The sequence below is a fragment of the Arvicola amphibius genome, chromosome 2, assembly GCF_903992535.2.
Source record: "Arvicola amphibius chromosome 2, mArvAmp1.2, whole genome shotgun sequence".
NCBI lineage: Eukaryota > Metazoa > Chordata > Mammalia > Rodentia > Cricetidae > Arvicola > Arvicola amphibius.
Window position 1 is genome coordinate 98,010,759 of NC_052048.2, and position 23,531 is coordinate 98,034,289.

General features: G+C 46.6%; 1 protein-coding gene across 2 annotated transcripts; it reads left to right on the forward strand.

Annotated features, from left to right (window-relative positions):
- The first annotated feature begins 7,467 nt into the window (after positions 1-7,467).
- E2f6 (E2F transcription factor 6) lies at positions 7,468-22,689 on the forward strand. Of its 2 annotated transcripts, none has more exons than XR_005284403.1 (7): positions 7,468-7,807; positions 12,954-13,008; positions 15,182-15,398; positions 16,406-16,561; positions 18,857-19,008; positions 21,424-21,571; positions 22,256-22,689. XR_005284403.1 is itself a non-coding variant. In XM_038320453.1 (7 exons), exons 1-7 carry the CDS (start codon positions 7,700-7,702, stop codon positions 22,273-22,275), a joined length of 819 nt encoding a protein of 272 aa, XP_038176381.1. In that variant the 5' UTR covers positions 7,468-7,699; the 3' UTR covers positions 22,276-22,689. The 2 variants fall into 2 exon arrangements, 1 of the variants encoding a protein (XP_038176381.1); XM_038320453.1 differs by having other exon boundaries at positions 18,857-18,971.
- The last annotated feature ends 842 nt before the right edge of the window (positions 22,690-23,531 follow it).

Genomic DNA, 23,531 nt, shown 5'->3' on the forward strand with positions numbered 1-23,531 from the left:
TTAAATAAATGCAGCATAAACAAAAACAACACACTCTAAAATAATATTACTCAACATTTCCTCTTTTTTTCTTTTTAAACAAAAAAATTTAACTTGAGTATAGTAAGACTGTATGTATACAATAAGAACAATGATCATAGCCGGGCGGTGGTGGTGCACGCCTTTAATCCCAGCACTCGGGAGGCAGAGGCAGGCGGATCTCTGAGTTCGAGGCCAGCCTGGTCTACAAGAGCTAGTTCCAGGACAGGCTCTAGAAACTACAGGGAAACCCTGTCTCAAAAAACAAAACAAACAAACAAAAAGAACAGTGATCATATAAAGATTACATTCACAATGTACTGAATTCCAATTCATTTGTGTCTGGTAAATTTAAAGAAAATATTCCATTATCTATGCTATCTTAAAGAATCTAAAGTTTTGTACCTAACTTACTTTCTATCATATCTAAGAAAAAGTGCAACTATAACTATCTAGTTTTCAACTCCATCAAAGACACTAGAAGGATATATTATTTAAATAAATAAGAGTGCATTGCAAATGACTTCCAAACTCTTTAGAAATGACAGAGACATCTGACTGCCTGGATAGTTCCCCAAAGTTCCTTTGCAATGTTGGGGCATCCACCTTCAGCCTACAGGCCCATAGTATCTGGAAGACTTCTCAATGAAGCAAGAAATTTGAAAGAATGTCCCACCTACATTGACAGTTTGTCAGCCACTTTCTTCTGCATCCTGAAGAATGTCTGGCAGTTTCTTCTGTGAAGCAGGAATCCTGAAGGACCATCCCACCTTGTCTTGGTAAAATTCAGCAGTCACTTTCCTGTGGGTCCTGATTGTCCAGGTTTATACAGCATACTGTCAAGAGGTCCAGGCAAGAGCAGCTTCTTGCCCAAATGGCTAGCCTTGCCACATTGAAAGCAAACACCATAAGGAATTTCTTCAGCATCCATCATCTCTGAAGTAAGTTGGTGCTGCAGGAGCAGATGTGTCTCATTGTCATAAAAAAGCAAAAATTAGCAAAACATTTTAAATGTTTTGTAGGTCTTTGAAAGGTTTAAAGACCATCTATCTATCTAAAGTATATCTCCATATGATCTGGAAAACATACCTAGCATATTTACAAATTTGATTGTCATAGATCACTAACTACTGACCTGTGTTTCTTGATTATCCTAAATAGTTCATAATAATAATTTTCAAAAACTAGAATTTTGCCTTACATTTTTAAATAATCTGCATAGGTACAAAACCTTAAACAAGAACAGAAACATACATACAATATGTTGAACAAAAATAACCTTAAATTTGTATCAATATGTAAAAATCCTTTAAACAAGAGTAGAAACATATGTACAATGTGTTGTAACAAAAATTACCTTAAATTTGTATCAATATACAAAAGTCCTTTAAACAAGGGTAAAAACATATATACAATGTAACGAAATTGACTTTGAATTTGTATTCATATACCAAAATCCATGCCAAGGCAAAATATCTGCAATTACCTATTTTTCCTATATTCCCATATTCCCCTAAATTATAACAAACATCCATCACCCACAAAATAACCAAAAGCCTCCCATAACCCACTCTTGGGAATGTGGACATTGTATTCTCTAGACTGCTTTCTGCTGAATGTGGGTCAAGGCATCTTTAGGGTCCCAGAGGGAAAACTGAGATAATGACTAAGTCCTGGGAAGAGCAGCACTAACCTTTGTTGATAGATATCACCTGTCAAGATTCAGGAGGTCTCCCTGATCAAACCAGATCCAAATCAACCTGGAACAAATCCAGTCTCTTGTTTCCCGGGGGGGGGTGGGGGGGGTGGGGGGAGGGTGGTGGGAGCAAAACCACTCCTCCAAAGCATGTTTGATTCTCATTTGTCAAACATACTTTTTGACTTTTTTAAAGTTAAGGCATTCTTTAAATAGCTAGCCTGGTTTATTCCACAGTCCTGCTTTCAGTTCCAGGTCTCTTAGCACCTGCCCTTGGCTTCTCAGCAATCAAAAAATTCAAAATCAACACAAGTGCATACAGGATTCAGACTCTCTGTGTATTTCCCATCTTTATGTGGCTTTTTTCTTTTATATTACTTTTACTGTCTCATTAAAGACTTTACTAATTTTTAAAACTATTTCTTTCTATAACTGCCTATAGCCATTTTCTTTCTTATTCTATGCACATTGTAAAACACACTGGAACTTATTTAGAGTGTTTTTTTTATGTCTGGACCTCTTTTACTGTGTATCGCTAGTCTTTTTTGACCACACAAGCATTTAGACTGTTAAGCTACACCTGGCTCTTCCGCATTCTCCATAGGCTGACTCCGCCCACTCTCGAGCCTAAAGCTTGCCAAGAACTACATTACACTTTTCTAGCTGTGAAAGCCGGTACCTGTGTTGCCACATGCGGTTTTTACTTACCTTGTTAGTTCTAGTTTCTATTCTGTCTGCTGAACATCAGCACCACTTAAAGGAGCCATATCCTTTTTCCCCCCAGTTTTCTCAGGCTCTAGATGGATATTTGAGCCACAACTTGGTACACCAAAATGTTGTGTGAAATTTTATTCTTCACTGGGTGTCACCCAGTTTCCAAATAAATCACACACAGAGGCTTATTCTTAGTTATGAATGCCAGCCTTAGCTTGGATTGTTTCTTGCCAGCTTTTCTTAAATTATCCTGACTACCTTTTGCCTCTGGGCTTTTATCTTTCTCTATTTCTGTATACATTTCTTTACTTTTTGCTCCATGGCCTCCTGTGTGGCTGTGTGGCTGGTCCCTGATGTCCTCCTCTCCTTGTTCTCTTGCTCCTTCTTCCTCATTTCTCCTTCTATTTATTCTCTCTGCCTGCCAGCCCTGCCTATCATTGCTCCTGTCTTACTATTGGATGTTCAGCTCTTTATTAGACCATCAGGTGTTTTAGACAGGCAAGGAACCACAACTTCACAGAGTTAAACAAATGCAGTATAAACAAAAGTCACACACCTTAAAATACCACACTTAAAAATTTTGTCACACACCTCCCAACAGACAAGGGGAGGGGAAGATGAACAGGAAGAAGGAGAAGAGGGAGAGCAGGATGGGAGGAAGGGGAGGAGGAGGATTGATACACAGGTTTGAATAAGAAGATTCTCTGTGTGCACAGAAACAACTCTGTAGCATGAAGCAACATTTAAGGCCCTCTCTAATCATAACAGCAGCGACAAGAAAACAGGCTTTACTAAAACACAAAGGCCATAAACGCTGTCGGCGTGGGTGACGGCCTTGTCACTCTAAGCATCATTCACCTTCCCTGTCTCCAAAGGACATTGTGTCCATTACAACACACCTGCTTATTGAGTGCATCCAATCAGAACCTAGTCAGGGTCACCATGGCTGTGATGAAACACCATGACCAAACGCAACTTGGAGAAGAAAGTATTTATTTGGCTTAGGCTTCCACATCACAGTTCATTACCAAAGGAAGTCAGGGCAGGAATTCAAACAGGGCAATAACCTGGAAGCAGGAGCTGATGCAGAGGCCAGGGAGCTTACTGGCTTGTTCCCCATGGCTTGCTCAGCCTGCTTTCTTAGAAAACCTAGGACTACCAGCCCAGGGTTGGCTCCACCCCTCCTCCACCAATCACTAATTAAGAAAATGTCCTACAGTTTGAGATTGTGGAGGCATTCTCTCATTCTCTCTTTTGTGGTTCCTTCCTTTCAGATGGCTCTAGCTTGTGTCAAGATGACACAAAACTAGCCAGGACACCATCCACATTTGTTCTAAGCCTTCAATCTCAAAATACCATATCAGAAAAAAAATGAACTTGGTTTTGATATAATAAAGTATCAGTTTAGGAGACTGGGGACTTGCAGAGCCAGCAGGAACTAGTTTTCTATTTGGACAGTAAAAACCAGACCAGGACCCAGCCAGTGCCTTGTCGAGCACATCCAAACCCTCTGGGTTTTTAATGCGGTGGTTCTAGAGAGGACCTTAGAACCTGCATTTCTAGCAAACCCCCACCTCAGTAATGGCAATGCTGAGACCCATGCTTCAATGTCACACGGCAGAAGGAATAAGAGACATAAGCTCTCTCTCTCTTGTGTTCTTGTTCTATCTCTCTGTCTCTCTCCCTCCCTCTGACCCCCTCTAGGGCCAGGTATCCCAGGCTAGCCTCAAACTCATTTAGCTGTGGATGACCCTGTACTCCTGACCTTTCTGCTTCCACCTCCCAAGTGCCTGAGATTAAAAGTGTGCTACCACACCTGGTTTACACGGTGATGGAAACCGAATCTAGGTGTTGTACACACTAGTCACACACTCTAATCTTGTCCAATCTAATCTAATCCAATTGATCATCACCCATGCCCCCGTTAATATCTTTTATAAGGGCAGCCCAACTCTTGAGAGTTTTGTCCTGGTTACCTCCCAAGAGTCTAATTACCAGTTCTTTGGGCACCATCAGTTGTGAGCACATGGACTTCAGAAGGGAACAGGAATTCAGTCTCCAGTGACCGGCACAAAGGATCCACTGGCTAAAGCTCTGCTGAGTCACCGCAAACCCCTTAGTGCGCTGTCTAGTCTGTCAGCCTCGCACCTCCAATTAGTGTTCTTGGTATCTCTGCTTTACAGGGTGATGCATGAACAAGTCCCAAAGTCGGTCATTAATTTTCTCTCCTCCCCTGCATTGCCATGGTGTGTTAGGCATATCCAATTTCTTACACTTTCTGGTCATATGTCTTCGCCAACCTGGGAGCTCCTAGTATGCAGGACAAATCCCTGTCGCAGTTAGGCGACCCTTCAGCTCCTGGCCTACTGCCAGACACCTAAAAGATGCTCAGACAACCCAGGAAGGATTTGGACCTCAGGGAGCAGCCACATGACTAGGCTTTTTTTTTTTTTTTTTTTTGATTGTGGAAAGATTGTTGTCCTACAGGATTTTACTGACAGTCAAAGTTTTTCTTTTCTATCTTTCTTTATGTTTCTGTTTTTGTTTTGTTTTGGTTTGGTTTTTCAAGACTCATCATTGAAGAGATGGCTCAGCAATTAAGAGCACTTGCTGTTCAATTCCCAGCACCCACATGGCAGCTCACAACTGTCTGTAACTCCAGTTCCAGGGGATCTGACGCCTTCACACCAATGCACATAAAAATAAAGTTAGATAAATTATTAATAAAAAAGACATGGTTGCTCACTATCTAGCCCAGGCTGACCTCTAACTGCCGGTGGTCTTGCCTCAGCATCCAGAAGTGCTGTGATTCCGAGCATACAGTACCACACTTGGCCACGTCCTTCAGATCTGCTATGAGATTTACACAAACAAAGGTGTGCAGAGTACCAGACATACAGCAGAGGATGAATAGATGGGGCCTTAAAATTAGCCATGCCTGTTCTCCAGGGCTGGATCTCTCCAAACTCCTTTTGGTAAATGCTCTTCTGGTTGCTCTAAGAAACTCTTCCCCTCTGCACAAAAATGTGCTCTTCCTCTTCTAGAGATAACCCCTCCAAGGCTGTATTTTACCTCTACCAATTTTTGGTGAGCATTTCCTGAGCACTTGCTACTTGCCATGTTCCACACTAAATGCTGGAGATCCAAAGACTACGGAAGCCTTCTGACCCTTAGAAGTGTAAAATCTAGTGGGAAGCCCTTTCTGCCCTCATGAAGCCCCAGGTCTCACTCCAGCGGCTCAGGCACTTCCCTCCAGCCCAGAATTTCCACGGTGTGCTACCCTTTCAAACACGCAGGGGCTGGAGACATGGCTCTGCAGTTAAGAGCACTTTCTGCCCTTCTGAGAGAGCCAGAGCATCCAAGAACAGAGAGGCTCACAATCATTTGCAACTCCAGCTCTGATGGAACCTGAAGCCTCAAGTCTTTCCGGACATTGCACTCATGTGCACACACATACATACACATAAAAATAAGTGAATAGGGGCTGGAGAGGTGGCTCAGTGGTTAAGAGCACTGATTGTTCTTCCAGAGGACCCAGTTTCAAATCCCAGCACCCACATAAAGGCTCACAACCATCTGTAACTCCAGTTCCGGGGCACCTGGCAATCCTCACACAGACATGCTTGCAGGCACACCACCAATGTACATAAAATAAAAATAAATTATTTTGAAACAAATTTAAAAATGAATAAATCTTTTTAAAAGTATACATGTCTCGCCAGGTGTGTTGGTGCTTGCCTTTAATCCCAGCACTTAAGAGGCAGAGGCAGGAGGATCTCTGTGAGTTCCAGGGAGCTCCAGGATGGCCAGAAATACATAGAGAGACCCTGTCTCAAGCAAACAAAAAGGTACCCATCTCTTTTTAAGTAAATTATCCATTAAGTTGTTTGACCCCTCCCCCCCAGCAAGTTTATGCAGTAGGAACTCCCCATTTGACAAATTGAGAAACTAAGGCATAGAAAGGTTTTAGCACCTGGCATAAGACCTTCTGATTTCAAAACATGTCTTATGACTACAGGTAAATTTTTTAAGCTTAGTTTTTGTATGCATAGGTGTTTTGCCTGCATGTAAGTCTGTATAACATGTGTGTGCCCGGTGCCTGTGGAGACTAGAAGAGGGCATTAGATTCCCTGAGCCCGGAGTTAACAGATGGTTGCACATGGGTTATTGGAATTGAGCTAGGGTTCTCTGGAAGGGCAGACAGTGGTCTTAAAAACAGAGACATCAGGGCTGGAGAGATGGCTCAGAGGTTAAGAGCACTGCCTGCTCTTTCAAAGGTCCTGAGTTCAATTCCCAGCAACCACATGGTGGCTCACAACCATCTGTAATGGGGTCTGGTGCCCTCTTCTGGCCTGCAGGTATACACACATTGTATACATAATAAATAAATAAATAAATAAATAAATAAATAAATAAATAAATAAATAAATATTTAAAAAAAAAAAAAAACAGAGACATCTCTCCAGCCCCCAGTTAAAATGTTTTGTCTGTCTCCTTCACCGGAATTTGAGATCCAGTCTGTCATATTCAAAACAGTATCTTCTTGAGCCCAGTCCAATACGTGACACAATAAGGAATCAAAAACTGATTTAGCAAATGAAAAGGGGGGGGGGGATTACTCTGGTTTTGAGACAAAGTCTACCGCAGCAAGCTTCGAATTCAAGCACATGATCTCCCCGTATCAGCCTCTATGGTACAGGGCTTAGAAGCATGCGCCTTCCGGTTCCTCCAGGGTGGCTTGTTTAAGAGCATGTGCTAAGTATCATTTGATGCGTAGTGGGAGCCCGACAGTCAATACCCAATGTCCCTGGGCGCTGAGAAGGTACAGCCCACGGGTAGGAGATTCGGGAACGCCCGTTCCGATCCCCTGGAATCCCTACTCCGCCTCTTTCTTCTCCCTCTCCATCCCCTCCGAGGATCCATCCTCCGGGATACCGGGATACCGGGCCCCCAGCAGCAGGCGAGGACTCCTGTGCGCGGGATCGCGCCACAGAAGGCGGTGCGCATGTGCAAGGGCCAGCGCACTGCGCATGCGGGAAGATGGCCGGCCCGGGAACCTGAGCTCCTGCGCGGTCACCGTGGTCCCCTCCGCGCCTAAGCGCATCGGTGGGCAAGTGGGACCGCGGCGCTCCGTGGGTGGAGCCGAAGTGTTCCGTGGGTGGAGCAGGCGGCCAGACGCGGCGCCCAAAGGGGCCGCGGAGCCGGAATCGCGCGCGCCGAGCCGCCCGGGAAGGCGGGAGAGCGCGTGGGGCGCGAGGGGCGCGGGGCAGCATGAGTCAGCAGCGGCCGGCGCGGAGACTGCCCAGCCTGCTGGTGGATCCGGCGCAGGAGACGGTGCGCCGCCGCTGCCGGGACCCCATCAACGTGGAGAGCCTACTGGTGAGAGCGGGCCAGGACCACCGGGGGTCACGTGCTGCAGGGCGCGCTCTTTGCGTCTGGCCCTTTGCAGCCTTGTCGCTTGAGTGCCCCGGGGCTCTTCCTGCAGCTCCCCATCCAGGAACCGCCCTCTGCTTTTTACATATTTCTATTGCATTTACTTATTTTGTGGGTGGGCGGGCGGGCGCGTGGATTCCACGAGGCAACTTGGGGAAGTCTGTCCTTTGCTTCCACCTTTGCGGTTCGCAGGATGGAACTCAGGTTGAGTTTGTAAAGCTTGGTGGCAAGTGCCTTCCCGAACTGAGCGATCTCGCCCGCCCATCTGTACTGTTTGACAGGGGCAATGAAAGAGCGGCAATTCCCTCCATTCCCGGCTTCCCACAGTTCTCAGGGCCCCTGCTGGGTCCGTCCTTTGTCCGCTTCTCCTGTTCGCTGTTTTCTCTCCAAGACAAGCTATATCCATGCCGTTATGGCCAGTCCCGTGCCAGCTAGTTCAAGAGCATTGTCTGCTCACACTAACCTTGAGATTGTTATTCTTAGAGTTTGTCAGAACAGACTTGTTCTGATGTTATGTGGCTGGCTTGTGGCTAGGTAATAAGGAAGCTGGAGGAATCTCAGAATGACTGCAGCCTTTTCCCTAATTTCTTTCTCTTCTTTTAAAACAGTGATTTCTGCTTGGTAACCACTTGCTCTTGCATTCCCACCCAGTCTTAAGCACTCTGTAAGGTTCTAAATAAGAGCTCTCGGTTTTTGTCAATTCTAGTATCGGTTTCATACCTTATCCTGTGTAACTAACCACTCACTCTTGGCTGAGAATTCTCTACTGTGTTTTTGACAGCCACCGTGGGGGCCCCTTGTCCCCTTCTCTTTCCTTTTCAGACATGTGGGTGGCATCCAGGGTTCTCTACCCTCTGTTCATGTAGATGGCCTGTAATACTCCTGACTTGTGACCTGTAACCGTGGATTTCTTGAGGATTTCCTAAAGCCCCTCTACATGCTCACACTGGTAAAACAACACTTAACTTTTCATACTGCATCAGAAGATACTGTCCTCTGAAGTCTTAGATATTCTAATCCAAGCTGATGATTTCAGTAGCATCGAGGTAACTCCCAAATCCATATATCTTTCCCAGAGCTGTCCAACTGTATGTTAAATGTCCCTACTTAGATCTAAAACTTAAGAAAAATATGTCTGTGCAGATGTCATGTGTGTACTGGTGCCCACAGAGGCCAGAAGAGGGAGTTGAAGTTAGCAAGCGGTTTTGAGTTGGTATGTGGATGCTGGGAATTGAACTCAGCCCTCTGGAAGAGCAGCAAGCACTTTTAACTGCTGAGCCATCTCTCCAGCCGCAGATTACAAACTCTTACATCCAAAGCCAGATTTATGGACCCCTTCTTACCTAGGATAGCATTCTCTTTCTCACATCCCACCCCAGTGGTGGCATACCTACCTACCCTGCTGCCCAAGCCAGCACTCTAGACATTGCTGTTGCCTTTTTTTTCTTTTCCAGAATTGGCCCCTCCCTGCAAATCTATGAAATAACATCAGTAGAGCTGCCTCTCCTCCTGTCACATACTATCTGGCACTACAGGGCCATCCTGACCGATTTTCCTGCCACTCTTGCTGCCCCTCACTGTTGATGTGAACTTCTGTTATGAAAGTGTGTTTCTGATCTCATTTGCCCAGAAGAATTCATTGTGATTCCCTGGTGCTCCCAGGATAGGGTAGAAACCTCTTAATATAATCTAGCTGCAGGTTTTTCTTTTCTTACATTATTATTCTGTGGTTCCGTACTCTGTCCAGGCCTCGTTTCCTCAGGCTGACACCTGTGCATACATTTCAATATTGTCACCAATGTGTCTGAAGTCAAGCTTCATGGGTAACTTGTCTTTAGACAAGTGTCTTTACCCCTTCCTCAGCCTCCAGGCTGTTGTGTTAGCACCCTGTATGCCCCCAGACTTCTGTGCTCACTGCTCCGTCTTCTGCAGAACTTGGGTCTTTCCGCTCATTTCGTGCTATCGTGAAGACCTGGCCACACACAAAAACATTAAGCAAAAAGTTAATCCAGTGGAGACTCTGTGTTTTCTTGCCTGTAAAATAGTGACAACATGTCAATGGTTTTTTTAATCAACTAAAACAATGCCAAAGCTTAATAAGCCATTGTGCAGAGCAGTTCCGTGTCTTGCTGGGTGTTGGTTGCCAGGATGAGTGGCTTAAACCTGGTGTGGGCTCTGGAGCAGGGAGAAAATAGCACTGGAAGGAGGTGAAGTTGGTTTGCACGTTAGCAGATAAGGACGATCTGGGTGGTTGACATTAATGCAGTCACCTCTGAGAGATCAGTGTGCGCTGAACTTATGGAGCATTGTTCCCCCGTGGGGAGCTGGTCCAGAGAAACCTCTGCATAGAGAGAATTAACCATTTTGGAGACAGTGCCTTGGACACTAGTCTCTACAAGTCACCTTTCATTTTTATCACCCACCTTTAAAACTAGCCAGGCGTGGTGGCCCTGCTCTGTCGTGTCAGTCCTTGGGAGACAGAGGCAGAAGGGTGATGAGTTAAAGGTCTGCTGGGGCTGCATAGCAAGTTCCAGCCAACCTGGGGTGTACACTGAGATCCCGTCCCAGTTCTTACCCCCATCCTCTAAACCGAGAAGATTCTGAAGCCACTTAATCCGTATATAAGGGGAATGGGGCCAGGGGATGGTAATGCTCCCCTGTTGTTCCCAGATGTGACACAGAGGTTTTTTAAACGTGGGAACGGAGCATCAGGGAAGTAGTTTGGAAAATGCCAAGTGTGTAACTCATCAAGGCCATTGCTGATTGTTCTCTGAAAGTCCTGAGGTCTCTAATAGTGTCTACTGGGCAGTGGGGGACTTCTGCCCTCTATCCTTGTGGCAGCAAAGTGGCTCTGCAGAGTATTGTACAGGCATGGTGAGCACACTTATGTGGTCCTAGCACTCAGGAGGCTGAAGCAGGAGGATGGCATATTTAAAAACAGCCTGAGTTACATAGGAAGTTCTAGAATAGCCAGGATGTAATAACAAGAAGCTGTTTGAGAAACAGGAGGGATTTCATACAAGGGAAGAAAGCCAGTGGTGGAGTGAGAAACTGTTTCCGGTGTCCCTGCAGGCACAATGTATCTACGTTTATTGTAGAGTATGGAGCAGGAGAAGGACTTCTTTCTTATGTCTCATTGGAGTGTTGTCCCTGTACCAACCTGCGAAAGCAGAATTGCTGGCCCTTTAAAGGAAATGGGCAGCCAATAGGTAGGCAGTCTGTGTACAGGGCTTAGTCCTGTATCTCTGGGTTAAGAAAGGCAGCTTCTGCAGCAGGCAGCTATGAGTGCATAGTAACACTTCTGAATACTTGTTGACATACTTTTCACATAAGTGTGAGGAGGCTGGGCTTGTTACTCGATTCAAGAACCTTGCTATGAGGCGAGAGTACGTGGCTCAGTTGGTAGACTTTCTTAGCATGCGTGGAAGAACCCCAGTTCAATCCCAGGACCAAATGAACGGACATTGGGTACATATCTGCAGTCCTGGCACTCAAGAGATGGAGGCAAGGTCGAGTTTTAAGGCTAGCCTGGGCTATATAAAAGACCTCCCCTTCTCAAAAAGCCTTGCAGGCCAGCAAAATAGCACAGTAGGTTATGGTACTTGCTGCCAAGCCTGGCAGCCTGGATTCAAACCCCAACTGAGAACCGCATGGTGGAAGGAGAGCACTGACTGCCGCCACAGAGTGTCCTCCGGCCTCCACATGTACACCACGACACATACATGCACAAAATACATAAGTGTAAGAAGGAGAAGAGGACCCTTGCTTCAGTAGCCAGCCCCTGTCTCATACTGTGTTTGGAGAAGGCTCTATGTAAAAATAGCAATGACAGTTGGTCATACTTCCCTGTGGTCGAATTTCCCAAGTCTGCTTCAGAGTGTTGAGCTAGTCCCTGCCCACAGAAGTGTCAACTTCGGGGTTGTACACCCTGCAGGCCACATGCTCATTTCAGTCCTAAACTGTCCTAAAACTGGTTTTGTGGCAGGATGTCATCTCAAGCTACTATCAGATGTCTGTCATCTATTTCAGAGGTGACAAGACTCATATGCAGAGGCTCTGTAGCTCTGGTGTGAGCTGCTTTTCTGTCCTGCCTGGGCTCTGAGTGCCCCACCCCTGTCCCAGCTGGGCTCTAGCTGGACCAACTGGCTCTGGCTGCCCCACCCCTAGCCCACCTGGGCTCTAGCTGGCCCACCTGGGCTCTAACTACCCCACCCCTGCCCCAGCTGGCCTCTGGCTGGCCCACCCTGCCTTAAGCCAGCTTGCTGTCCCTTTCGTGCCACATTTCTTAGACCGCGAATGAGATTGTGTTGTGGTCTTGTTCAGAAGTCTTTGGTGGGTCTCTGCTGGTTAAAACAAGACTTTGGCATGGCCTTGATGTGGTTGGCCATCTCTTCAGGTACAAACCTGGACCACTCCCGTGTGGCCATAGCGTGTACGCAGGCAGGGAACAGTATTTCTATCTCTCTATCCATAGCTGCTTTGAGTCATGTCCTAACTATCATTCTTTACCGTCTTCTCCCCAGCACCTGCTGCGGTCAGTATAGGAGTGTCTGTCAGGACTTGTTTCCCACCTAAGTACCCTGTCTCCCACCCGCCTGCCCTTATCCACACAGAAGTCTGCAGCCTGAGAGGCCTGAGCCTGGGCGGGCCCTTAGAGGGAGTCACGCACCAGGTGAAAAGATGGACAGAATGATGATTAGAACATGACCCCAAGCCCCGTGGGCTACAGAGCCTCTGCATGTGATTCTCGTCACCTGACAAACTGCACCAGCTGTAGTTTGCGAGGATTCATTTACTCTCGCCTCATTACTTCGGGTGGAAAAGAAAATTTAAAAAAAAAAAAAGTATCATGGCCTGGCATGGTGGTCCATGTTTAATGCCAGCACTCAGGAAGCAGAGGCAAGCAGATCTCTGAGTTCGAGGCCAGCCTGGTCTACAAAGCAAGATCCAGGACAGCCAGGGCTACACAGAGAAACCCTGTCTCAAGGGAGGGTGGGGGGAACGGATGAATGTATCGTAGAACAATATTAACTCATTTACATTGCTGTTTATAAAATGCTAAGTTTGTTTTTTGTGTTTTCTTTTTTTCCAGCCGTCAAAAATAAGGATTAACCTAGAGGAAAACGTGCAGTATGTGTCCATGCGAAGTAAGTCGACTCCTGAGTGGGTTGAGTTTTGTAGTTTGAGTGTCACACGGTGAATGTGGCTAGATTTTTGTTTGTTTGGTTTTTAGTTTGGAGTTTTTTGTTTTGTTTTTCTACCGGCCTCTGCTTCCTGAGTGCTGGGGTTAGAGGCGTGCACCGCCACCACTACCCCGGAACGTGGTTGGTTTTGAGCGTGCACAAGGTCGTAGAGCAGAAGTGAAACGATTGTGAAGGGTACCTCCGTGACTGAGTTGGGGCGCAGTGACATCACTGAACATGTCACCGCCGCCTCCTATCCGCGTGGTTTCTTGTGGCCCCTTCACTCTTGCTGGCTTTACTCTGCCATAGGTTCATGTCTAGGGTATCGGATGATCTTTGTGATTGATGGCCCCATCATTGATTTCCTCCTGATTTGGTTCCTGCCATGGGGACCCTTTTCATTTACAGGCACCCAGACGTAGATCCTACAGACTGTCCTTTGTTTCCCTCAGTGTCTGCCACTCCTCTGTGGCTGGTCAGCAAGCTGGGTCAGCTTGACCCTTGAGGTGTTTCTTCCCACTGTCCCACGCCAGCTGATTAGGGCATCTGTACTCGAGTGACTAATACAAAATACAGCTGTGGATTGTCATCCATCGTGAACGAGGAGGCCAAGGCCCAGAGATTCATTAAGCAGCTTGTTTAAAGTCAGTGTCCACGCGGTCAGCTCTGAAGCCCACGTCTTCATCCCGTCCGTGTAGACCACCTCTTAACCGCCAGCTCTGGCTCTCCCAAACCCAGCCAGGGCTCTGTTGCCTCTTCCCCTCTAGCCTGAACCCCACTGTGAGCCCACTTTGTCCTTCCTTGGAGTGGGGAGCACCGTGCGTCATCCTACTGTGCTGCTCCTAGCGTCCTCCTCTATGAGCACCCAGTCCGTTCTCCACTCCAGTAAAGATGGCGCTTCTTGTTCTCAAGTGGCTTTGAGTACCACTCAGCATACCACGGTTTATAGCAGATCTCCTTATCCGGTCCATGCAGTTCTTTTGGTAGGGGAGCTGTCCCCAGCAGAGATGTTCAGTTAGATTTGTTCTTATAAAATGGCTGACACCCTCGGAATGTGCTTAACCTACGCTAACAGGACTAAAACGTACCCAATAAATGTCTAGCCAGTGAGTGGGTGTAAAATGAGAATAATGAACCCTGGCTTGTCTTGTAAGCATCATTCGATATCGTGTTCCCACATACTGCGATAACTCAGCAGATTCTGCGTGAAGTTAAATGTGCAGCCTTTAAGAATAATGAAGTGCACCTTGGCATGGTGTGCACACCTTAAATCCCAGCACTCAGGAGGCAGAAACAACAGATCTCTGAGTTTGAGGCCAGCCTGGTTTACAGAGCAAGTTTCAGGATAGCCAGGACTACACAGAGAAACCCTGCCTTGAAAAAAACCAAAGAAAAAGGGGAAAGAATAAAGAATGAAGTACATTTGCTCATACATCACGATTGTGATTTTAAAAGATCATACTAAAAACCCTTTGCCTCGAGAGATGGCTCAGCAGTTAAGAGCACTTGTTACTCTACCAGGGAACCCCGGCACCTCCGTAGTGGCTCGCAACCACTGCAGCTGCAGTTCTAGGGGATCCCATGCCATTTTCTGACCTCAGTGGGCACTAGACATACACACGGTACACACACATGCAGGCAAAGCACTCATACACATAAAATAAGTAAATATTTTTAACATTAAGAAAAACTATACCTGTGACCTGAGAATGTTGCTCAGCGGTAATGTGCTTGTCTGGTACCTGTAAAGCCGGGCTCACACCTCAATGTGCCCCAAAGAAGAATGAATACCGACTGTATATTGACACACAAACGTGTATTGTCAGATAATACGTATGAAATGAAGGCATTCGATTCTAATCCTATTTCTGAGAAGCAGAGATGATTATAGAAATTTCTTGAAGGGATATGAAACTTGAGAAAATAGTTACTAGAGGAAACTCACTCCAGCCTTTAAGGGAACCTGATGCCTTTGCTCAGACCAGCCAAGGTCGATTTGCCTTTCATCCAGTTAGAGAACTGTTGCCATAGAAACTAGCATGGGTCTCTGTTGCTGTCTTCTCTGATCCTAAGGGACTAAGCAGCTGTCCGAGAGGGCTGAGCATTGTCAGCTCACGTGCCGTGCTCTCGTTCACAGAGGCTCTGAAAGTGAAAAGGCCCCGTTTTGATGTGTCGCTGGTGTACTTGACTCGCAAGTTCATGGATCTCGTCAGATCTGCCCCCGGGGGCATTCTTGACTTAAACAAGGTTGCCACAAAACTGGGAGTCCGAAAACGGCGCGTCTATGACATCACCAATGTCCTGGATGGAATCGAGCTGGTGGAAAAGAAGTCCAAGAACCACATTCGGTGGATGTGAGTTTACGTCCATCATTCCCATTCTTTCTCCTTCTCATTAAGCCCTGTACAGCTGCAGCAGTGTTCAGGAATAGAGAACGAGGCTTTTATGATTCTTCTTAGGCAAAGACTGAGGTTTTCTTGTATCGCAGTGTACTTAAATGTAAGTGACTACTTAGGTCTAAATGGGAACATTAGGTGTAGAAGAATATCATTCAGATGGTGTGGAAAAGTTAAATGGAATAAGGTGGTTAATTAACTAATTTTCCCTATAAGATGCTAATAATGAAACATCTGATAAAGAGGAAATTTTAAAAATGTATTTTCTTAGCGTGACGTTAATAACAGAAGACATGATTCCCATGGGGCAGTAGAGTATACAGCCAGAAACCCAGCCCCTTCCTGGCTTGGGTTGGGTTTTTCTGGAGAGGAGCAGGCATCTGCCTTCTTAGCAGGTCCACTGCATGGCGGTGGTGCAGGTGAGCAGACACACTCCCCTGGGGGTAAACACAGACTCCATGGCCAAAAGGCAAGTTGCTAAAGAGTTGACATGACTGGGAAGGGTCCTGTAGAAAGGAAGCCTGAGGCTAAGACACAGACAGAGCTGTGTGTGCACAGAAAAAAAGCTGTATACTTGGGAAAAAGAATTTCGGCATTGGAGTACATTAGAGATACAACAGGGAGATGTAAAGCCCGAAGGTCTTCAGATAGCTAAGGAATGGCTGAGGAAAAGCGCCTGAAGGACACTGGTTTAGGACAGAATGCAGGCAAGTTTGATGAGAATTGTTTCAGCCATTCTGAACCTTTAATCCCAGACTCAGGAGACAGAGGCAGGTGGCTTTGTGTGCTTGAGGCCAGCCGAGTCTATATTTAGAGAGACCGGCCCAAGAAAAGAAGAAGGATGGGCATAACCACATAGATGGTGTTAAAGGAAACGCAGACGCTCTCACTTAGCCTGCTCCACTCCACAGGCAGCCTGCTTCCCTCCTGGCCCCTGCTGACCACATGTCTGTTTCCTTCCGTAGAGGATCCGACCTGAAGAACTTTGGAGCTGCACCCCAGCAGAAGAAGCTCCAGGCCGAGCTCTCGGACCTGTCGGCCATGGAAGACGCCTTGGACGAGTTGATTAAAGATTGCGCTCAGCAGCTGTTGGAGTTAACCGATGACAAAGAAAACGAAAGATATCCTTCCATCCGATAGGATGTCTGAGGGAGAGTTTGGGGGTTAATTTTCTTATTCGGGACATGAAATTAGGCCCTTAAGAGTTAAAGTAAACACAAGTATAGTGCTGTGGCCTCGAACATACATGAGCAATTCATGTTGGTGTAGACTCTCTGTGCTCCTGGGCCAAGTCTGCATGACGGCCGTTGTCAGGGACATAACCCAGTTTGTTGTGGCTTCTTAAAATTAAGGAGTATTTGTTTGTTTGGTTGGCTGGTTGGGTTTTGTTGTTGTGTTTTTTTGTTTTGTTTTTGTAATCCTGGATGGTAAATTGTTTATCAGCTTTTGTGAAAATCAGGTTTTCCCAAGTCTGTGAACAAGTTTCTTTCTGAAGCAAACTGGGGGCCCTGGGCCTGGGAGCCTGCCCCTGCTGGGCCCCCAGACCGTCCTGCTGGCTGTGACTCAGTGCCCTCTGTGAGTGTCGGTAATTCTGCTCCCTCCTCTCTCCACAGCAGTCAAATCCTATTACCACAGGACAGCTCTTAGAAAATCAAAGCAGGGCTCCCAGCGCAACAGCCATGCAGAGAATCTAGTCTAAAAGGAAGAAAGCCAGAGCAACTGGACTGAGGGAGTGCAGTGTCTGGCAACCTCGTAGGAGAGGTTGAAGGCACTGAGTGACAGAAAGGTGCTTAGAGGCCATGGGTGTGTGATGGCACTGGGAACTTGCTCTCTGGGGTCTTCCTATTTTGTAGACTCTTTCTTTCTTTCTTTCTTTCTTTCTTTCTTTCTTTCTTTCTTTCTTTCTTTCTTTCTTTCTTTCTTATGTATACAATATTCTGTCTGTGTGTATGCCTGCACGCCAGAAGAGGGCACCAGACCCCATTAGAGATGGTTGTGAGCCACCATGTGGTTGCTGGGAATCAAACTCAGGACCTTTGGAAGAGCAGGCAATGCTCTTAACCTCTGAGCCATCTCTCCAGCCCCTGTAGACTTTTTTTCTACCTTCTGGAGGGTTCTTACCCTAACCCTGAATGCTTTTTTCTTAAGCTCCCATAGTAAGAGCGAACCCTAGGCTCTTAACAGTGAATGAGAATTCACTCTGACTGTAGCGTAGGTGGGAATTTGAACATACTGCTTTCCCCTTTTCTGTGGTTCTGCTTTCTGTAATTTCTGTTGCCCACAATCAGGTATGATCTAAAAAATACTAAGTGAAAATTGTAGAAGTAAAAACTTTCAGTATGTTGTAAATGCACTATTATTATTGATTTATTTGGAGGTTTTTTGGGTTTGGGGATTTTTGGGGGGGTTTCTTGTGTGTTTTTTTTTTTTTGTTTTTGTTTTGGTTTTGGTTTTGGTTTTTCGAGACAGGGTTTCTCAGTAGCTATGGAGTAAGTCCTGGAACTCGCTCTTTAGACCAGGCTGGCCTTGATGTCACAGAAATCCGCCTGCGTCTGCCTCCCGAGTGCTGGGATTAAAGGCATGCGCCTAATTTATAAATTGAACCTCACTGTAGAAGCATGTATGAAGAGTGCATATAGGGAGATGCATGCTATGTATAGGGTTTAGTTTTGGCCCGTGACTACTGGGGATTTGGAACATCCACCCAGCACCCCATCCCAAGGGGATGATTACCTTCATAAGTTGTGTCTACATTCAGTATCTTTCTCCAGAAATTGCTCCAGTCAGTATTTGGTTTAAAATAATTCTTCGTTATAAATATTATAAAACACCATAAAAATCTTAATTTTTTCTGGGGGGTTATTTATTATATTTTACTTATATGAATGTTCTGTTTGCATGTATGTGTGTGCACTCCTTATGTACCTGGAGGCCCAAGGAAATGAAAAGATAGCTTCAGATCTCTTGAAACTGGAGTTAGGGTTGTGAGCCACCATGTGAGTGCTGGGAATTGAACCTGGGTCCTCTACAAGAGCAGCCAGTGCTCTTAACCACTGAGCCACCTCTCCAGCCCCAAGGATTCTTTTTGAAATAAAGTTACCATGAAGTTTTGGCTTTTCTTTGAACTGTTTACCTTCATTGTAAGTTTGTATCCCATAAAAGCCAAGCTATTCTAGTACCCGCATTTACATAAGAGGTGATCCGCCCATGAGTGCTGGTGCAGGCCTTTATTTCCAGCCCTGGGGAGTCAGAGAAAGGCAGGTCTCTGAGTGCAAGGCTAGCCTTGTCTGTATAGCAAGTACCAGGCTAGCCAGAAGTAAATAGTGAAACTTTGCCTCAAAAACAAAAACAAAAACGGGGGGCGGGGCTAGGGGTGGTGTCCTGTCTGTCCTGTCAGATCCTTGACCATCTCTCACACTAGCATATGTCACCTATCAGGACATCCACAACATCCAAGCCTTCCACGAACAGATTGTCATTGCAGTGAAGGCTCCGGAGGAAACCCGACTAGACGTTCCCGCTCCCAGAGAAGTAGGTAGCGCCACTCTGCAAGGAGTAAAAGAGGGAGGTGGGTTAGCTTCCAGGTCTGTGACCACTACAGTCGCTTGTCGTCTGTGTCCTTGTCAAGCTGTGTACCTGTCAGCTTAACCGTGAGCGAGGTGGGAGAGCCAAGCACAGAGGAGCGGGTGTGCTTCGGGAACCCACACAGTGACCAGCAGGACCGGACTTAGGACAGAGTTTGGCTGGCAAGTGCTGTCAACCATGCTGCCGCTGTCGGGCTCCATTGGCCTTAGTCTTCAGGTTCCAGAAGGAATAGCTGGTACAGCCGGAGCTCGACACCGAGTCATGGGCGTAGAGCCTGTGTAAGGCCAGCCTTCCTATCTGCTGCCAGGTATGCCAGGAAGGCTCATGTTGAGAGTAATTGTCCCCAGAAGGCCACGTGATAAGGACAGAGTCCAAACCAAAGCCGGTGGCCCTCAGCATTTGGATGGCTGGGTAGCCTCCATGCTGCTCATAGGCAGCCGTCACATACGTAAGGATTATTTCCACCACCCTCCTTTCTTTTGTCCCCAGCAGAGCACTGTTCGAGGGAGACCCCCTTACCTGACAGTATGCTGTCAGTCACAAAGAAGCACTGACTTTTCCCTCAGTCTCATTCAAATTGTGACTTGGTGACGTTCCCTAGTTGGATTTGAATTGAGACAGTGTCCAAGTAATGTATTCAGGAGGAGTTATTTGCACAGATGCTCAGCTCTTTAAATAGCCATTGATCTTGCAGAATGGCTTTTCTTTGGGGCGTGGTAATCCATTCTACAGGACTTAGTGGGGTTTGGTCTCCTAGTGCTCTGAGCTGCTTGGCCGGAATTGCTAAATCGCTCTGAACCTCTGAGCTCTCCCAGTCCCATTTAGAGCTCTGTGATTGATGTCCTCCAGGCTGGCTGTTCCCGGCAGTGTCCTGAATCAGTAGACTGACTATGTGTGGCTCTAGTGGGGACTGTGCACCTACTATAGGGCTTGCACTGTGGCCTTCAACTCGCTCTGGCTTCCTACTTGTCCTTGTAAATAGTTTTGTTGGAACAAGGCCACCTGTTTAGATATCACCCATCTGCTTTCATGCCACCATGGTAGAGTTAATAGTTGTGACAGACAGCATAGCCTAAGAAGTCATCTCCTCTGTCCACTTTTTAAAATGTTTTTGAAAACATGGGTATGGGTATGCTCACGTCAGTGCAGATGCCCTGGAAGCCTTGGCGCTGGCTCTTCTGGAGCTGGGATCACAGGTGGCTGCGATCCCCCTGACATGGGTGCTAACATCCAAGCGCTAATCCTCTGCAGAAGGAGCACACACTCTGTTTTTTGGGTTTTTTTGTTTGTTTGTTTGTTTGTTTGTTTTTGTTTTTTGTTTTGTTTTTGAGGCATGGTTTCTCTATAGCTTTGGAACCTGTTCTGGAACTCACTATGTAGACCAGGCTGTCCTCAAACTCATGGAGATCCGCCTGTCTTTACCTCCTGAGTGCTGAGGTTAAAGGTGTGTGCTGCCACCACCCAGCGGAGCGCACCCTGTGAGCCTCTCTTAGTTCCCCAGGAATCCCCTTTACAGAATGACTTAGTGGCTGGTGGAGTTTGGGGAACAACATTGTTCTCATGCATTGTCTAATGATAAAAGGTTTCTGTTTAAACCAGACCTGCCCTGGCTTTCCAGCCACAGAGCACAAAGGTGGTTGGCCTGTCTCTCCTACCTGGTACCAGGAAGGACATAAGAGGGTCCAAGTCTCTCTGAGAAGCAGAATCTCACCAGCTTGCTTGAATAAGATCCCAGAAAGGGGAGGAGCTAGAGCAACGGTGCTGTCTTGACTGTCCCATCCATGTGGGTGTGGGTGTGGGAAGGGTGGACTTGAGGAGAGCCAGGCCAGCTCCCAATGGGAAAGATGAGGAATCGTACGAAAATGCCTCTAAATATACTCAACCACTTTTTTAATCTCTTATGGGAAAGCCATTGGAATTTGCTTCTGGGTAAATAAAACTGAAGCCAGAGGATAATAGTCATTTAATCTAGTTTCTCTCTTTTTGTCTGATGTTTCAAACTCCATGAGTCATGTTACAATTTCATCTTTTCCTCTTACATCTTTTAACTGGACAGAAGACTCGCCTTCCTGTGAGCTCAGTACCTCTGCACTAGTTTGGAAACCCAGGCACCTTCTTGTGCAATACAGTGGGATACTCCAGAGCTCCCTGTCACCAGAGAAGGGGAAGGGGCTCCCAAGGACTCAGCTGCCATCTGATAGCTCCAAGACCGCTGGCTGCCTGCATGGTTAAGAGGCCTTTCCTGTGAATTGGCCAGTAGTGTAGAATGTAGTAACAGTCAAAAACATGATTTTCTCAAACACATGGTGGAAAGGAAACTATAAGAATTGAAGTTCATTGAAAACCTGTGACTAGTGGGACCAGTGCTCACTTTGACGGTTTCTGTGTCCCTTGTTAGGACTCTATCACGGTACATATCAGGAGCACCAAAGGACCCATTGATGTATATTTGTGTGAAGTAGACCAGAACCACCCAAGTGGTAAAACAGCCGATGGAGCAGGGGCCTCTCCATCTAAAAGCAAACATCGAGAATGCCCAGAGAAAGGTAAACATTCCAATTTTGTGATTAGAGAAACTTTATAGATAACTTGAATACATATCTTTAAGGTTTTTTATGATTTTTTTTAAATTATGTCTGTGTTTGCGTGTGGGTATATGCACATGAGTGCAGGCGCCCTTGGAGGCCAAAGGCATTGGATCCCTGGAGCTGGAATTACAGGCACTTGTTTGTGCACGTGAGGGGCACCCTTGGAGGCCAGTGGTACTGCATCTCATGGAGTTAGAATCACGGCACTCGTGAGCCAGCAGGTGTGGGTGCGGGAAAAAGAGCCCTGGTCCTTGGGAAGAGCGGTGGAGCTCTCCACTGCCGAGCCATCTCTCTAGCCTCTCCGTAAGGAATCAGTACACTCCTGTAATCCCAGTTTAGGGGATGCTGAAGCAGGCAGATCCGAATTACAAGTCAGCCTCAGCTCCATTGTGAGAGTCAATTTGTGGGGGCACCAGCTGGTAGACTCTTGTCAGAGAAAGCTGTCTGCGCTCTCTGGCAGGTGCTTTCCAGCCACAGGCTGGAGTTCCTGTTTGTCCTATGAGCCTGAAAAGATCATTCCAAGAGAGAATTCTGTGTAAGAGAAGGTTCTGGACCAGACAGCTTCATTTCTTTCAACTGTTGAGTAGTGCGCCCAGCTTCTGTTCCGGCCTTCACTCCGTGTCTTTGTGTGTCTCATTTCAGAAGACAGGCTTCCTCAGTGAAAGCCACTCAAAGTGGGCGACTGATAGCCGTGCACAGTGATGAAGGTTTCTGGGGCCTCCTGCATGGACGGATTATATCCTGGTTTGATCCTCAGCAATAAGTCTTCGTGGAGCGCACTGGGTCTCCCGTTCTAGATTCATAGCAGCGTTGAAGGCCAGTAGTGTTCTTGAGTAGCTTCCTGCTTAGGTTCCTGGATGGTTTCCACGTTCAAAATTAGCTTTCGATAACTCTTCACTGCCTCTTGTCAGTGAGACGGACCTCTGCCTCCTGAAATCATTTTATCAGAAAGAATGTCATGAGGACAGACAGATGACCAGCTGGTCGTGGACTCTGCCCTTCTCTGATGGACGTTGTTAGCTTCTAAGAAGAATTGCCTTACACTGGCTCACATCCGCGATTGATTAGGTGTCGTACACTGGCCAAACGCGGCGCCTTTGTACATATCTGTATCATGTTGAGATTGCTTATGAAATATGTCTGAGTGACACCTCTAACCTAGAGCAACCAAAATAATGTATATAAGGAAAAATGACAGACAGATCTCTACTTCAGTATCGATAACTTATTAGAACCCTCTGGATGGGGTGAGTGGAGTTTTCTAAAGATTTCCATGTAGGAGTTTCACAGATACACGGTGCATTTAGGTTCACGTACTTCAAGTATTTTAATACAGCTCCCAGTACTATTATGGGAGTCAGATACTTCTTGATCTTAAGCTGCCTGCAGAATTCACTGTGTCCCAGTAGAATGGTGGCGTGCCTCGAAGCATTGGGGGCACATAAAGGAATGCCCTCCGGCAACGGGTCAGTTCAGGGTGAACCTGGTCCTGGTGAAAGGGAAAGCATTATCACGCTTTCTGCGAGCAGATTTTATAGTGTTTGTGTGTGTAGCCTGGCTCCTCTGTCAGAGGGGCTCCCTCCCCTGCATTCATTGTACCCTGCCCCCGCTCAGCTCTCATCCCGCCTTCCCAAGCACCTAGCTACTTCTACCTCAGTGGGTAAGTCATTTACCTCTCTGTGCCTCAGTTTACTCAGTAACTTACCACTAGACTGTGAGCTCCGTGAGAAGCCTTTCCATAGTTGTGCTCGGCACCTCGCCCCACACCTAGTCCGGAACAAGTGCCCAATAGACGTCTAGCAAACCGGTGAGCGGGTGAGTGCGGCGTGCGGCCCATGGGACCTGGCTTGTTGTTGTCTCGGGGTCTGGGGAGCATCATTGGTATGTTAAATCTCTCATTTTACAAAAAAATGGGAGC